The 17,919-nt window shown below is 45.9% G+C and overlaps 1 protein-coding gene across 3 annotated transcripts in view; it reads left to right on the top strand.

Annotated features, from left to right (window-relative positions):
• The window catches only part of DOCK1 (dedicator of cytokinesis 1), a 542,476-nt gene that overhangs the window by 99,641 nt on the left and 424,916 nt on the right, over nt 1-17,919 (top strand). For all 3 annotated transcript variants that reach the window (XM_064269186.1, XM_064269185.1, XM_064269187.1), the window contains exons 14-21: nt 741-865; nt 2,257-2,355; nt 3,351-3,423; nt 4,900-5,003; nt 5,605-5,788; nt 11,821-11,918; nt 17,194-17,283; nt 17,618-17,718. In XM_064269186.1, the coding sequence (XP_064125256.1) occupies nt 741-865; nt 2,257-2,355; nt 3,351-3,423; nt 4,900-5,003; nt 5,605-5,788; nt 11,821-11,918; nt 17,194-17,283; nt 17,618-17,718 (874 nt within the window). The remainder of the gene's footprint in view (nt 1-740; nt 866-2,256; nt 2,356-3,350; nt 3,424-4,899; nt 5,004-5,604; nt 5,789-11,820; nt 11,919-17,193; nt 17,284-17,617; nt 17,719-17,919) is intronic.

Raw genomic sequence — 17,919 nt, 5'->3', positions numbered from 1 at the left:
CTCTTGGTGGGGAGAAGAGTCCTGGGCTCATTTGCTGTTGTTTTTGCACAATTAAAGGCCTGCCTCCCTGAGAATGCACAGGTCTGGTTTGTTCTCCTTCTCCTTGCATTGGGCCCTGTTTGGGATCCTGACAGCTGCCTGTTCAGGAGGACAGAAGATCGTTGAGGATGGTTTTTCTCTTGACCCATCATCCCTACCCTACTCCCTGATCCTAGACATCAGCTCTGGGTACTGGCTTGTGGTGGTTCTGATTTTTAACCAGCTTTTAGTTCAGCTCCTGGAGTCATGCTCTTTAGAAGGAGGCCAGTTTTGCCATTTATCATCTTGGTTGTGCCAGTTGATGTTGCTATATTCCTTGGGTCCTGGGACTCAGACGACCACAGCCACCGTCTAACGTGGAATCACGCTGTTGGTCACAATGGGCGTGGACTCATCATGGCAGGCCTGTCCCCAGTGTTCTAGCCACCCTGGGCATCAGCTGCTCACAGAACTCTGGAGCGTCCTCTGCCCAGATAAAAACCACGCACGTCTCAGCAAGTCTTGTGAAGATGATGAAAATTGCTTGTGTCATGCCTTTAAATGCTGGGACTGTTTTGTAGAATATACTTTATAATAATCTAATACAGTATTTACAATATTCTGTTAGGATAGGTAGCACGGAAGACAATTTTGCAAAATTCCCTGTTGCACCGTGAATAACGGATTGACTTTAAAGGTGTAATTTCACCCCCCTTGCCCAGGTGATGTTCGAAATGATATCTACGTGACATTAGTTCAAGGAGATTTTGATAAAGGAAGCAAAACGACAGCCAAGAACGTCGAGGTTACAGTGTCTGTTTATGATGAAGATGGAAAACGATTGGAGGTATTCATTGTTGTGAAGTAGAACCTGTTTAAGTTTTATTTTCCAGATGGTGGCCTGGGCTCTGCTGCGGGACATGAAGTGACGTAGATGGGTCTGGGTAATCCCATTTCGAGGGAGGAATGTCTGCTGTTTCTTCCCTTTCTCCACTTGGCCTTAGAGGTCCCGTGTGGCCGGTCCAACTCTGGAGGTCCCTGTGGCTTTGACAGCCTGCCTTCTCTGTCCATCCCTTCCATGGAGTTTTGTTTTCAAACATAAACTCAAGGCTCAAGGGTCTAGCAATCCCCCTTGCTGCTTGTCTTCATCTCAGGCAGTTCTTGGGTCTCATTTAATAATAACAATGATGATGATAATAATGAACATTTATCGGGGCTTACTCTGTGCTATGAGTCGCTATCGACTCGATGGCAATGGGTTTGGTTTTTGGTTTGGTACTCTGTGCTAGGTGCTGTGCCAAACATTCAGCCCGAATTGTTTTATTCATCCCTTACAAGAGCACTGGAAGTACAGACACTGTTATTATCAGCATTAAGAGTTGAGCAAACTGAGGCCTGGGGAAACCCACCCACTAGCTTGGGTCACAGGACTAGTGAGAGGTGGCACTGGGTTCGGGGCTGGGCATCTGACCCTGAGCCCTTGCTGTGGTCTCGTGCTCTGCTGGGTGGCAGTGGATTACCAAGACCTGCTGCTTCCATGGTCCTGGCAGCCTGCATGGTCCACCCTTGGAGGACTTGGTGGTTCTGGAAAGTGCTCAGAGGCCACGGCCTCCTCTCAGTCCCTCCAAGTACCTTTCTGGACCAGGGCTGGAAGGCTGGAAGGCTGAGCTTCCTGAGCCCATGTGGGTGAGGGCAATGCCCTGCGCTTGTGCTGAGAGGTGGCTGGCCATCCTTCCTTCTGGGTAGCCCTTGTCCAGGTGTCACTGCTGGCCCTGTCTCTGGAGACAGACTGTCCTGGCCCTGCTATCAGGCTCCACCAGTACAACCCCCAGTGGAGCTGGCAGACAGTCTTCAGGAGAGGAGGAAGGGAAGGGAGGCCACCACCTCCTTTTTGGCCCACAGCCCTTTATTCTCAGCCTACTGAATGATGCAGGCAGCTTCCTGCGTAGCCTAATGTTGAAGTGATTGGGGTGAGGGTATGTGGGATGGAGTGCAGTATTATTACAAACATCACGGTGTGAGAAGTGCGAGAAGAGGACTGTAGTCTGGACACTGGCTTTGGACGGACGGATCTGTCCCTTCCTGGCTGGGAGCGTCTTCTGTTTGGGTGGAGTTCATCAGCGTTCCTGGGACACCCTCTCCTCTTTCCAGTTTACACCTTGAGGTGGGAGGTGGGGGAGGTATGCCTTGTCAAGCTCCGTGAGGTCTCATGTGAAGTCTTTGTGCCTTCTTTTCAAGCATGTGATTTTCCCGGGCGCTGGCGATGAAGCTATTTCAGAGTACAAATCTGTGATTTACTATCAAGTGAAGCAACCCCGCTGGTTTGAGACCGTTAAGGTAGCATTTACTGGTTATTTTGTCACATGGAGGGGATTATGAAATGCTCATTTGTATCCGAAGGAAATCCCCAGCCCTGCTCCCAGCCCCCAGGCTGTTGGCCAAAGGACACCCCAAGGGGGCAGAGCCAGCTCCTCCAACAAAGTCATTCAAGGTTGCTAAGGAGCCCGCAGGCATTTCTTGGAATACGTGCACGCTCATCTCCTTTTGGACAGAAAAATAGGACTTTCGTGGAGACAAATGACAGAGTCTTTTAAGATAGCTGTTGTCTGTCTCTGCTGCGGTCTGCCATATGTGCAGCAGCCTGTCTTTACACCAAGTAGAGAAAAACAGAGGTGACAATACATGGAAGTTATTGCTGGGGAGAGAAGCCTGCTCCTGTGAGGTTGACAAGCCGCATCTCCTAAGGCAGCACCCCCACATGACCACGGCAGCCCCCACAAAGGCTTGAATATTTGAAAACCAGGCTGGAGGTTGGCCCTGGAATATAGATGTTGGATATGAAGATAGGGACAACATTTGCTCACAGGCAGCGTGCACTAGATCCTTTTTCTTATACTGGAGTGTCACAACAAGCAAGCCTTCTTGCCTCAGCTGCAGGCAGGCCACTGCAGCTGCAGACGGAACATAGGCACTTTGGTGCTGGGACTGAAAATGAAAATTGCAACTTTTAAAAATAAAACTTGAACAGTGAGGATCAGAGGCATTTAAAAAAAACTCAGCTGTCTAGCGGCGCGGGCTTGGCGCCTGCTGCAGTGTTATCTTGCTTATACTTTAATAGGTATCTTGCCTTTGGAAAAATCATACTGGGGATTAGATAGTATGTTTCCTAGGAGTCGGAATCGACTCAACACCAGCGGGTTTTTGCTTATTCCCTCCACGATAGTGTAGACATTTTTATAATTGTGCCTTATATCTCTGGTTGAATGAAATAAATGTTCATGCTAGAAGATGTTGGTAAATGAACTAGAGCTTTCTTTCTTCAACCCCGACAGGTGGCCATTCCCATTGAAGATGTCAACCGTAGTCACCTTCGGTTTACCTTCCGACACAGGTCATCACAGGACTGTAAGTAATTGAGCACCTTACTATCACCTGTGTTCTTCAAGGGCTAGCTAGGGGAAAGCTGGATGGGCCACGCTTATTCTGGATTTGTTCTAGAACTTGATTAAACTTGGCTAATACCACGAGGTCTTGGCAGTTTAACTCATTTCCCACTTAAACCTTTTTCTAGTTGTATCCTTTTCACTGAGTTGATCTTGAGAGGTCTTAACTTTCTTCTTGCATTCCTTCAACTAGGTACTACTACTTCCTAGTCTTTCTTTTGCTTTCCCCTCATCCATTGTGACTTGTAATACGATTCCATCCATCGGAAACTCATCAAGATAGAACGCATACACTTTGGAAATTGGCTTATAATGCTCTTTGTATTGGAATTGAAAGCTGAAACTCTTGTCTTTTCTGGTAGCCCCTGCCTGGAGCTCAGACACAGCTTCTCTCAGGGTAGATGATGGCAAGACTTTAGGAGTAAAGAGCCAGCAGTTTAATCACTCACCTTCCAAAATGCTTTATTATCGATTGTTGGCATTTGTCCCATCCCATTTGGTGGATTGTCTATTGAGGATGTAGCCTTGCACTGGACACTAAATAAGATATTGCAAAAGTAAGACATGGCCCCTGCCCTTTGTGGCTTGTATCCATTTGGTAGTAGGCTCATATTCAGGGCAAAAAGTGACAATGAGAGTTGGCTACAGTTGTGTGTGCTGCAGGTGATGGAGGGGAAGGGGTGGTCTGCATGGTGTGCCGGTCACTGACAACCTGAGGAAGGGGTGGGAGGCCAGACCTGGCTCCAGAGGCTGCCTGCAGGTCCCTTGCTCTGAGTGCTCGTACAGACATGTCAGCATGAATCTCGTGTCTGCATCTTCACAGGATGACAAGAGGCCGTACCTCCTGGCGTGGTCTCGAAGACCAAGTGAGATGCCTGCCACTCACTGAGTAGAGTCTGGTGGGCAAACCAACACTAAACAATAGGTTCTTGGGCAGGAAAGCTAGGAAGAGCCAGAGGGAGTGGACGTTTTGTCGTGTGGGACCAGAGACTGGAAGGTCTTCCAACAGGCTGAGGGAGAGAACGTAGTCACAGTTAATGGCCATCTAGAAGAGTTACATCTGGAAGACCTGTAGAACTGGGATGCTCCGGGGTGCCTTCATATGTACACATGTGTATATATGTATATTTATATACTCATATGTACATATTCTTTAAAATCATCCTGTCCTTGATCCCTCACTCTAGAATCAGCTTTTCAAGTTCCATGAAAAAACCTCATTGGGATTTTGATTGGAATTACTTTGAATTTTTAGGTGAACTTGGAGAGAGCTGATCCTTTAGGAGCTGGGTTTTCCTACTGGTGAACATGGTCCATTTATTTAGGTTTTTTAAAAAACCTCTGTCAATAAAGTTTGTAATTTTTTAGTAAAGGTAGCCTTTTGTAAGGTTATTTTGTCACGGTGGCGGTCGAAGGTGATTGCTGATTTTTATTGCAGCTAAAGACAAATCTGAGAAGATATTTGCACTTGCGTTTGTGAAGCTGATGCGATATGATGGGACCACGCTGAGGGATGGGGAGCACGACCTCATTGTCTATAAGGTGCGATGGTGCGGACTATGGACCGTTTAGTCCCTTCTGGGTACCCTGATCTGAGCTGACATTTCCCACCTTTGTGACGAAGCTGCTACCTAAAAAACAAAACAAAAAACCAAATCCATTGCTGTCGAGTTGATTTGGACTCATAGCGACCCTACTGGACAGAGTAGAACTGCCCCATAGGGTTTCTAAGACTGTAATCTTTCCAGAAGCAGATTGCCACATCTTCCGCCACTAAAGTGGCTGATGGTTTCTAACCACTAACTTTTCGGTTAGCAGCCGAGTGCTTAACCAGTGTGCCACAGGGCTCCTACAGTTGCCACCTAGACACACTTAATTCTGTAAATGAATGCTTCTGATGACCAGCCCCTTTGCTGCTCCTGACGAAATGATGACATAAAATAACATGCATGTGCCCTGTAACAATACTCTGTTAACATGAGTTAATCTATAGGAACAAAGGAAGCTATTGAAATAAACAGTTTAGCACAATATAAGGACAGAACTTGTGACGGTTAAAAAGATGAAGGATAACAAAGGGTAGGACAAGGTACGTGTTGCTGTATTTGACCCTGTTTGACATATTGTGTAACGAAACCCACAGGCTGAAGCAAAAAAGCTGGAAGACGCCTCCACGTACCTGAGCCTGCCCTCCACGAAAGCTGAGTTGGAGGAGAAGGGGCACTCGGCCACGGGCAAGGGCATGCAGAGCCTCGGAAGCTGCACCATCAGCAAAGATTCCTTCCAGATTTCCACACTGGTGTGCTCCACCAAGCTCACTCAGAATGGTGAGTGTGGGATGGGAGCGTGCTCACTCCAGCGGGCAGGAGCGTCCACTGCATCCCTAGGAAGCAGCTGGCATGGAAGGAGGGAGTAGCATCCTGCTTACTGTAAAATTCACACTTTTTTTTTTGGTGTAAGAATTAGAGTTAAAGGGACGTGAAGAAATGGATTTACTTTCAAAAGAGCTTTTTGAACTAAGGAAGCTTTTATTGCATCAAGGAAAAAGTATGAGATTTAGGGTCGGTCCAAAGACCTGGGGTTGAACCTTTCCCTTGTGATACCCGTGGGAATGACCCTGAACAAGGGCTTCACCTCTCTGGACCTCCTCTTCCCTGTCTGTGGGTATGGGAGTTCTGGGTGGTATAAACAGGCAGTGCACTTGGCTGCTAACAGAAAGGTTGGAGGTTTGAGTCCACCCAGGTGCTTTTGGGAAGGAAGTCCTGGTGATCTACTTTTGAAAAATCAGCGGTTGAAAACCCTGTGGAGCACAGTTCTACTCTGAAACTCACGGGGTTGCTGTGGGTCAGAGCCGACTCAGCGACAACTGATCATGCCCACCTCGAAGAGCATCGGCGAGTTTAAGTGCGCTGTGGTGTTAAGCACTCTACTGCTGACTGAAAGGTCAGCAACTCAAACCCACCAGCCACTCTGTGGGAGAAAGATATGGCAGTGTGCTTCCATAGAGATTCCAACCCAGTCACACCCACTGCCGCTGAGTCGATGCCAGCTCACAGGACAGAGCAGGACCGCCCCACAGAGCTTCAAAAGCCGTGTTTACAGAAGCAGATGGCCACATCTTTCTCCCTCAGAGCGGCTAGTGGGTTCGAACTGCTGACCTTTTGGCTAGCAGCTGAGTGCTTAGCCACCGCACCACCAGCACTTCTTTTGTAAAGACTACAGGCTAGGAAACCATATGGGGTGGTTCTACTCTGCCCTATAGGGTTGCTGTGAGTAGGAGTCGAGTCGACGGCAACGGGACTTTTTTTGTTGCAGGATGAGAGGCACCCACCTTCTTTGTGTTGCCCCCCTCCCTCGCATGCATTGAGATATTGACCAGTTATTTTAAAATATTGGTTTTAATGGCACTTTCTAGTCCACGTTGCGGTGAGATAAGGTACCTTGAATCATAAACACCACAGCACAGCATAGCCTTAAAGCATCGGATTACTCACCCGCCTGTCCCCTGTCCCTGTGCTGGGCTGGCCGGCTGCTCTGAGCACCTTCCCCACTGCTCCCAGTCTCCCCAGTGACATCGCTGTCCTCCAGGGCTACTTACTGCGTGAAGCACCGTCCTCCTGCCCTCACTCCTCTGCACAAATCCCACTGTTAAAACTTGCAGCCCGCAAGGTACTGCAGCACAGCCCTGTGCTCTCATTTCATGCTCTCTTAAAACTCAGCTTGAAAATCCAGTTTTTCCCCCTTAACTGCCTGGTATGGATTTTGATTATTAATGTCTGTGGTTCTCATGAAGTGTGTCCCTGGGGGTTATCCATAAATCATGGCAATAGTTTTGGATTTGCCCTAGTGACAGTCATCGTTTCAACTTTTCACAGTCTAAGATAAGGCAGAAGGGAGCCCGTCATTACCAAGTCACAGAATTGCAGTGGGACGTGGACTGAGCTAGAGTGTGAGTCCTGAGCCTTTGGACAGCTCATAGAACTTTCCCTGCCGTTCACTGTGCTCGGTTGCACTGGGCTACACAAGCTGTGTGTGTCTGCCTGTTGCTGTGTCGTGAGTGAAATATCTGAAGTGTGGAGAGTGAGTCACTCACAGGCTTTAAGGCCATGTGGTACGTTTCCCTGGAGTTTCTGGTGGTGCAAATGGCTAACGCATTCAGCTGCTAACCAAAAGATTGGAAGTTCGAGTCTACCCGGGGGCACCTTGGAAGAAAGTCCTGATGATCTACTTCTGAAAAATCAGCCACTGAAAATCCTCTGGAGCAGAGTCAGGGTTGGAGATGGCTTGATGGCAGCTGGTTTGGATACTTTTCTCTAGTGCTGCCTTCACTGTGTTTTGCCTGCAGCCTTTATGAGGTGTCCTGGCTGGTAGTTGTTGTAGAATCTCCACAAGCAGGTGAAATCTGTTACCTGGGGCTGGGCTCCCTGCATGCGGCATGCGGAGAGTAGAGAGTCCCGGGGAGCTTTTGTGTTGAGTGCCCAGGGAGGGGCAGTCAGTGTGAGGGCACTGCCTGGGAATGGGTCATGGAGAGGAGGCCCTGTACACCAGCACCGCTGTCTGAACGTGTCCCTGATGGTGCCACTAGCCTGAGAGACTCCAGCATCCAGGCCTCATCTGACCTGGGGAAAGATGACCTCTCCAGGGAGGTGGCCACCCACATGTGTGGTACATTCACTTTCAATAGAGCTGATGTGTGTTGCCATGTTCACAGGGAAGGCGGCCACCACCTTATGCATGGCCCGTGCTGCAAAAATGTACTTGGAAGTTGTTCTCTGGATCCTGAACATACTTTCCTTTTCAAAACAATGTCTTCAACAGTTTGGCAGATCCTCAGAAAGTTAAATGTTAAACGACCGTATGACCCAGCAGTCCCACCCCTAGGAACATCTATACCCAAAAGAATTGAAAACAGGAATGCAAACAGGTGTGGGTACACCAGTATTCATTGCAGCATTATAGCAGAGGTAGAAACCCCCCAAATGTCCATCAACGGATGATGGATAAACAGAATGAGGTCTATACACAGTGGAATGTTGTACAAAGTCATAAAGGGAAACGAAGTCCAACATGGATGAACCTTGAAACATTATGTTGAGTGAAATAAGTCAGACACAAAAGGGCGGATATCATGTGATCACACTTAGATGAAACAGGCAATGTGTAGAGACCAAAGCTCATTGGTGATTACCTGGGATGGAGGAAGGAGGAAGGGGGGCCATTGCTTAGGGGGTGCTGAGCAGTGGTGGAGGGATAGTGCATAAAAGGATGGTGGTGGTTGTACAACATGATGAGTGTGATCATATCACTGAACTGTACGTGTAAAAATTGTTGCATTGACAAAAGTTTTGTCATGTATATTTTTACCACACACACACAGACACCCACACACACACACACACCCCCACACACAAAAAGTACTCAAGACTGGAACAAAACAAAACAAATGTCCTGAGGAGTAGTTTGCTTCTGGGGCCCATCTACAGAATCCTTCTTGGTGCACATGTCACCAGACTAGAGGGGCTAGACCAGGAGCTGTCCCAGTGGGTGGTACTGGTCTGTCTCTCACCTCCAGCCTCCTTCTATCTCACCAGTCCTAAGGTGATTCCCTCCCTGGAGCCCTTGGTCGCAATGCCTGTTCTCCTAGCAGCATCTGTTGCTAGGCAACAAGGAAATCCCCAAGCTTGATGCTGACCCAAGGTGGAATCTCGGGGCTTTCATTTCCCCTCCAACCCACTATTCGTCTTGTCGGGACTGGGGCCTGTCATGTGTGTGCAAAGCAGAACTGCCCGATTGGCATCTAAGTGAGCATCACATCCCAAATTCCCATTTGAGAATCATTTTTCTGAAGCTCTGATTTATTACAGCAGAGTTCCATTGCTTAGGGATAAGCAGTGGCTGAATTATTCATTGAGGTTCGTATGAAACATCTCTGTTCTCAACACTGTGCTGCATGCTGTGCGGGACATAAAAAGACATCTAGGATGTGAGTCCTCTCCTCAATTAGCTTACTACATAATTAGTGACAGAGGAGAGTCACGAAACCAAGAATAATTATGGGCTAAACTGCAGTGACTCGTGGGAAACAAGGGCACAAGGAGGGGGCGCCTGGGCTGACTTGGGTCGTTGTGAGGAAGGCTTGGCAAGCCCTGTTTTCTTACAGACTCCCCCTCCTCAAAGAGATTTTTCTCCTGTTAATATGCCTTTTCCTTACTAATTTATGTTTCCTTGAATTTACAATACAGAGGTAAACCTTAAAAAAATAAAACAAACAAAAAATTGTTGCTATTGAGTCAGTCCCCAACTCTTGGTGATCCCATGTGCTACAGAGCTCTGGTGGTGCAGTGGTTAACAGCTCAGCTGCTAACCGAAAGGTCAGCAGTTTGAATCCACCAGCCACTCCGTGGAAACCCTATGGAGCAGTTCTACTTTGTCCTATAAGGTCACTCTGAGTTGGAAATGACTCAATAGCAGCAGGTTTGGTTTTCTTGGTTTTGACTTTTCCAGAAGCAGATCACCAGGCCTTTTGTGGAGCTGCTGGGTGGGCTCAAACCATTTACCTTTAGTTTAGCAGCTGGTTGCAAACTTTAGCCTCCATCGTATCCAAAGTGCTGCCAATTTTGAATGAAATAGGATCCACACTGGTAACCCTCCTGAGATGGAAATCACCGTTAGCCCGGGACCAAGAGTGTGTCTGGGCACTTCGTAGCCTTTTCCTTTGCTTCACCTTTGATGAGAGATCGAGATATGTTACCTTCTACAATAAAGGTTACGTCTCTCAGTTCCAGTCCTCTCTCTGAATACTGCTATTAGTACTCTCTGAATACTGCTATTAGTACTACATGCTAGGCATAGTGCTCGGTGCCCTCCACGTGTCACGTGATTTAATTCTTACACCATCTCTGTGAATAAGGCATCTTTGTCCCGATTTTTGAGATAAAAAAAAAACTGAGGTAGATTGCTTGCCCAAGGTCGTGTAGTTACTATGTGGCCCAGCTGGTATTTAAGCCAGGTTGTCTGACTCTGTAGTTTGTACTTTTACACATCTATGGCACCCTAGTATTCTGTCTCCCTTTTGTTTTCTCTTTTTTTTAATTCTTTTTCTCAGCAGCATTTGCAGGGCAAGTTCAAATACATGGAAATGTGTGTTTCGGTGCTCATTGTATGTCTGCTTTTTTGTGTAATTTGATCCTGAAATTATCATGAGCATCCTATATTCATTAAAATTCTACCTATTGCCAAAATTATATTTTTCTTCTCAGTATTAGCTTGGATTTTTCTTGTGGAGACAGGTGCTGTAGCTGAAGTTCCTTCCTGATGAGCATAAACAGTAAATACACTTCACTCATTGTATTTTTTCAAGTAATGGAATATTAATATAACTTAAAATGAAAATTCTATGGGCATCTGTTCTTTCCCAGAGATGATTGGAATTCCATACTCCTGCCTTAAAGAACACCTTGGTGCCTTCAACAAAGTCATTTCTGCACGTTCTCTTCCACCTTCAGCCTTTAAAAACCTATGCGTTCAGTCCCTGATTTTTCAATTAAAAAACAAGGAAACAAACACACAAAAACACAACCATGAGAACCAAAAACAATATGGAGGCCTGGGCCTTGGCGCTCTGAGCAGGAGTGGTCTGAGTTGTCCAGGGCCATCAGAGCTGCGAGGACTGCCCCCTTGCAACCACCTCACTTTGTAGTTCCACTACTTGAATTTTTGTTATTTTATTTTATAGGAGCCCTGGTGGCCCTGTGGTTAAGCACTTGGGTACTAACCCAAAAGGTTGGCTCTTGGAACCCATCAGGTGCTCTGTGGGAGAAAGATGTGGCAGTCTGCTTTGTAAAGATTTACAGCCTTGGAAACTCTGGGGCAGTTCTACCCTGTCCTGTATGGTCACTATGAGTCGGAATCTACTTGATGGCAGTGGGTTTGTGTTTATTTTATACTATTTTATCTTTTTTTTTTTTTCTTATAGTAGAGGCTTGTTCTGAAACGGGAAAATAGAACTCAGGAAATGATGGCAGCACTTTATAGAGGAGCAGCCTTCTTTCCTGTCTTCTGCTGCTCGGGAGCGGCCTCTTTGTCCAACTAGAGAGGAGTCCTTTTTACAGGTTCCTGAATGCATGTTTAAAGCTCCGTCATGGAGATGGTTTCATGGTAGATGTAGTCGGAGAGAAGGAATCCAACCACACTAGGTTTTAAGGCTGTTGCTGCAAAGTAATGAACTATTTAGATGACGAACCTTTCAAAATAGGGGTGATTATTTTCTTGTTGTCTTTATTGTTCAAAAACCACAAAAGGCGTGAACCAGGGAGACAAAGTTTGCTGTGCAGGAGTGACGTTCTCCCTTTGTTTTCAGTGGACCTTCTGGGGCTCCTGAAGTGGCGTTCTAACACCAACCTGCTGCAGCAGAACTTGAGGCAGCTGATGAAGGTTGATGGCGGTGAAGTGGTTAAGGTAACCTGAATCCCAGAGGGCTGCATTTTGTTCTTTTTCTTCTTGTACATGAATTAACAGATGTAGGCACTGCTTCCAAGGTGGTATAGGATTCTGGCTACAGTCCCTTTAACAAGTAGTTTCTTTAAGGTATTTAAGATACACCCTTCTAAATGGAAGGGACACTCCTTATATTCTGGTTCTGGAATGGTGGTCTGGCTTAGCTGTGGAGGCTTTGTAATCAACCCACTCTTGGGTTCCTGTCCCTCTTCCAATGGGTTCTAGCTGTGGGTCTGACAAACGTTAAATAACCCCCTGAAGCCTCACTCTCCCCACCTGTGTAATGGAGATACTAATAGTGCCTCCTTCATAGGGTGATTATGAGAGTTAAATGAAATATGGTAGCCTGTATCTGGCACTTGGAGGTGCTCAGCATGTGTTATATCTTACACATTTTCATTGTCATTGCCATCCTCACTGTTACTGGTCCTGGCTCACTACTTGTGGCAAGCCTGTATAAGTCACTTGCAGAGGTGTATGGGGTGGTAGAGCGACTACAGGTCTGGGAGTCTTGTCCATTTTCTGGCTATGTGATTCTGGACTTGTTTCTTAGTTTTCCACATGGCAGGCCCTGGAGAAATGTTGAGTGCTCATTTCTTGTGGCCTCAGTATGTTTTTCTACAAGGTATAGCAGTCAGATTGGGGTGATCTCATTGTCTTCTGAGCACTCAGATTCTGTAATTCTTTATTCTGTTTTGTTTGTGGTTCTGGTGTTTTTGTCAGCATTAGGCGCTTCTTGCTCTCATATGTCATTTAATTTGCTTAAATGACTTTTCCTTGTAAAGGACATGCAGTTTTGGCTTCAGTACGTTCCACGTTGGCTGGTAAGGGATCAGCTGGTCACTAACGTGGTATTTCGTAAGCGTGGCCTTTTTAACTGAGTCTGTCCCTCGGCTGCCTCTGTTCTTCACCCTTTGAAAGTTGTGCTTACAAAGGAGACTATCTTATCTCTGTAAAAATTAATTACTTGAAATGGCCTTAATTAACCAGCAACGTGGTTAACTTCAGTATAAATTAATTTAGTTGCACCGCTTTCCTAAATTCATTATAGAACCATTCGAACATATCCTTGCTCATCTTAAAATTTTAATCATCTTTTCAGGTCCTTGTCTTCTACCAATGGCTTGGACAATGTTAATTGCATTTTAAACTTCCCTGGGTTCTATAAATTCCCTAATTCAGATGGAAACTGGGTGAATAACAGAACATACTTAAGAAGACACACAGTTAATGAGATTTTGTTCTCTTTCGTTCTGAAGTTCCTATATTACATCAGGAATTCGCTGTATTTCTGCTGGCCTGTTGTCACACCAGGAAAACTCTAGAGTTACCTTGTCTGCTGTTCCCCTCCATTCCCATCATGTCATCTGTTATCAGGCACTGTCGTTCATCCTTGGTAATAGTCTTCACATCTCTCCGTCTGCTTCCTGTCCACACTGGCATCACCATTACTCAGGCCTGGATGCTCTGTCCACTCCTTACTTAGTTTGTTCTCGTTGTTGGTAGCTGCTGTCCAGTTGACCCCCGACTCATAGCGATCCCACGCACAGTGGGATGAAACGCTGCCTGATCCTTTGCCATCCTCATGATCAGTTGCCGATCAGACCATCGTGTTCTATAGGGTTTTCATTGGTTGATTTTCAGAAGTGGATCTGAGGCCTTTCTTTCCAGTACATCTGAATCTGGAAGCTCTGCTGAAACCTGTTCAGCATCGTAGCAACATAAAAGCCTCCACTGACAGATAGGAGGTGACTGCACGTGAGGTGCATTGGCTGGGATTGAACCTGGGTCTGCCACGTGGAAGGTGAGAATTTTACTGCTGACCTGACTTTTATTCTTCCCATTCACTGGTGTATCCTGTACACCGTATATGCCTAGAGGGGTAGATTGACTCGCCCAAGGCCACGTGGACTGCTAACAGCCAGCCAAGACTAGATGGGTTCCCAGCCTGCAGGCAGCTCCTTCTACTCAATTTAAGGACGTGATAGCATGTGGGCTGTTAGTTTTATTTCATTTATTCATGACCTCTCTTTATGTATATTTATTCCTGGTAGTAGCAAGATGGCATTGCTTGATAGAGTGAGAAAGGTATTTGCATATTTAAAAAAAGATACAGTTTCCCACTAAGATAGAGAAGGAAAACGGTGATGTTGGTCTTCCAGTGGTGGTCTTGGAGGAGTGATGAGATGTCAAAGAGGCCTTTTGTGTCAGGGATCCCTGAAGCAGGCCTGGCCATCCCATCAAGACAAATGGCATGGTCAGTAGCACAGACACCAAACGGCAAAGGGCTGGACCTCTTTGACATCTCAGCCTGTTTGTGTGACATTTCCCTTTACCATGGTGGCTCCACGGCCAGACAAACAAGGTTCCAGCCCTCTGCCGTTTGGTGTCTGTGCTACTGACCATGCTATTTGTCTCAATGGGATGGCCAGGCCTGCTTCAGGAACTTTGCATGCACTATGCCGAGCCAGGGCTTGGCACCTGGTGGCCTGTTGGCAGGAACACTGGGCTGTTAGCAGATGGCATAACGTTTTGACCTTTGCAAGGATTTTACAATCTGAGTATGGTGGAAAATGATACAAAGGAAATGAAGTGGTGCAGGTCCAAATAATGACCAAGGTGAGGGAGCCCTTGATGTCCAGACCAGATGCCTCTTGTTCAGGATGATTTTATCCCCCTCCCCTTTGTGTGTGACATTTCCTGGGACAACGGCAGCGGGCAGTGGCACAACAGAGTAGAATGAGGATTTTATGCCATCATGGGTCTCTGCTCTCTCTCTTACTGGGCCCAGGAGGACGTCCCCCATCCTGGGGCAGGCCACGGAGGCTCTTGGCTTGGTGGTGTTAGAGGGTCCCCAGCACAGTGGAAGGAGCAGCATGGCCAACACTGGTTTGGGAGCCCTGTGGCTGGGCTCTGCAGATTAAGGGCTGTACAGTTTGGGACCTGCTGTGGGGGCTGAAAGGCCCTTTGGGTGCTGTGCTCAGGCTGAGCAGTCCAGGAGGAATCTGGACCAGACGTCTGACCTTGCTGTCCTTTGTCATCCATGCTAGGAGTCCATGCCTGTTCTTTCTTTTCTTGTTATATAAGTTTCACTGAGACATAATTCCTGTACCATAAAATCCACCTTTTCAAACTGCACAATTCACTGGCTTTTTTTCCTACATATATGGGTCGCCATGAGTCGGAATCAACTTGACGGCAATGGGTTTGGTTTTTCTTTTGGTTATATGTACATATCTACATACCAATATCTATAAATATATTTAGCTTATTTTCTGTCATTGAGAATATACCTAGCAAAACATATACCAATTCAATTCAGTAGTTTTTAGTATATTCATAGAGTTGTGCAACCATCACCACTGTCTAATTTCTGAACACGTTTATCATCCCAAAATGAAACCCCGTGCCCTGTAGCAGGCATGCCCCATCCCCCGATCCCTCCAGCCCCTTGCAGCTACTAAGCTACTGTCTGTCTCTAGAGATTTACCTTTTCTGAACATCTGAGTGAAATGATGCTATACGTGGCCTTTTACGTCTGCCATCTTTTCCATAGCATGTTTTCAAGTTGTAGCATGTGTCAGAACTTTGTTCTTTTTTATGGCCCAACACTATTCCATGGTATGAATGCACTGCATTTTCTTTATCTGCTCATCAGTTGGTGGATATTTGGGTTGTGTCTACTCTTTAGCTGTTATGACTAATGCTGCTGTGAACGTCTGTGTACAAGTTTCTGTGTGGACATGTGTTTCCAGCACAGGGGTGTGTCCCTAGGAGTGGAATTCCTGGTCACGTGGTAACTCTGTGTTTAACTTTTTGAGGACTTAACCAAACTGCTTTCCAAAGCAACTGCATTTTGCATTTCCGTGAGTAATAGTGGAGGGTTCCAATTTCTCCCCATCTTCATCAACAGCTGTTACTGTCCACCTTTCTGATTATAGCCAGTCTAGTGGCTGTGACGTGGTATCTAACTGTGGTTTTGATTTGTGTCTCCCTAATGACTAATGATGATTTATCAGTATGCACTCCCTTTTTATGGCTGAATAATGTCCCATTGTATTGCATCCCACCCATTCTTGAACTCCTCCGCCAACAGGGAGCTCACTACTTTTAGTCTAGTATTTTTCAGTTCATCTCACACTTGCTGCAGTGGTGGATGATGGTGGGGTCTGAAACGAATTACAAGGGTAACATACGTTTGAAGTCTTTTTTTTTTTTTTTTTCTTTTGGTGATTACATCCACCATGTTTTGTCATTCTGTGTTACAGTATTTCTTTGGTAAATTTTAGTAGGTTATAAAAGTAATTTTTAAATTACAATTGAGTAGTGAGCCCTTCTTGGCGCATCACTGTGTACCCCAGTTCCAGAACCCCATGCCTCTTCCATCCTTGGGCATCTCAGTTCATAGAAGCCTCTTTATTATTCTCAGCTGGAGTCTGTCCCTACGTGGCGTCTGCCCTCAGCTGTATCCAGTGAGTCAGGTCACCTTCCCAGAGTGCCATTCAGCTGTTTGTCACCAAGCTGGTGAAAATGAGGAAAAGGGTTGGAAGATCCTCTTGAGAACAGGTGGTTGGGCATTTCCACGGTGGCGAATCCCTCCCAGTGTGGTGCAGGGTGGCGTTTCTTTGTTCTGGACTCATCCCCAGTTATAGTCTTCTGTATCTAATGGCTGAGAAAAATCCCTGAAGTAGATAGCTTCATAGATAGCTGTTAGGAAAGGTGGTGTCTTATTTCCCAGTGCTGCGATAACAGAAATACCATAAGTAGTGGTTTTAAAGGCTAGAAATGTATTTTCTCATAGTTAAGGGGCTAGAAGCCTGAATGCAGGGCGCTGGCTCCAGGGGAAGTCTCTCTGTCCGCTCTGAGGGAAGGTCCTTGTCTCCTTCAGCTTCTGTAGCCCAGCATTCCTTGGTTGCTTGGCAGCCTTCACGTGGTCTCTCTCTTCCCCGTTTGTGCTTTCTTGTCTCTGTGTCTCTGCTGCTCCTCAGAACTCAGAAGTCGTTAGGCTTAGTACACACCTGCCATTGATACGGTTTCATTAACATACAAAGAAAATCCTATTCCTAAATGTGATGATATCCTCAGGTACAGGGATTAGGATTCCAATACACATTTTGGGGGACACAATTCAATCATAACAGGTGGGTATTTGGAGAATTGCCAAAGGTGATGGTTTCTGAAGCTTGGGGAACACCCAGTTCATCTTCTGTGTCTGCTGACTGTTCTGTAACCGCAGTTCCTTCAGGACACCTTGGATGCGCTCTTTAACATCATGATGGAGAACTCGGAGAGCGAAACTTTCGACACACTAGTATTTGATGCTCTGGTAAGGGTTCTTCACTTTTCGTCCCCTTAGATATTAAGGTACTCTTCCAAGCTCCGGCCTTGGAAGCTGGGGGTGGATCTCCATCATGGAAACCTTAAAAGCGGTTTCAGTTGTAAATCCAATCAAAGTAGATGAGTTGAGAGGCAAAAAGTTTCTTTTAATGAAAAACTATGATTATGCAAATGTAAATTCTGTGTTAAGAAGAGGTAACCACTGACCAACTTATGTCTGAAAATGCCCTAGTTCATTTATTCACGTTGTGATACAGATTTACATGAAGACTCCAGAAGGGTTTACATCATGTTGCTAATGAAAATGTTGATTAACTTCACAGGTATTTATCATTGGACTAATTGCTGATAGGAAATTTCAACATTTTAATCCTGTTTTGGAAACCTACATTAAGAAACACTTCAGTGCAACATTAGCCTACACGTAAGTTCCTTTTTGTTGTTTTAAAACCAGTGCTGTTTTTGTGTGTTTGTTATTAAGAATCTTTTTCATATGCCATATTTTATGCAAATATGTTTGCTCCCTCCCTCCCCCCAAGGTATTTTCATAAGCACGCTATGCTGTTTTTCCTTTTTTATAGCTACATGTAAAAAAAAATTGGTATAGCAGTGTTTACGAAAATAC

This window comes from Loxodonta africana, chromosome 16 (assembly GCF_030014295.1).
Source record: "Loxodonta africana isolate mLoxAfr1 chromosome 16, mLoxAfr1.hap2, whole genome shotgun sequence".
In the NCBI taxonomy this organism is placed as follows: Eukaryota; Metazoa; Chordata; class Mammalia; order Proboscidea; family Elephantidae; genus Loxodonta; species Loxodonta africana.
This window is presented reverse-complemented; position numbering and strand designations above follow the sequence as displayed.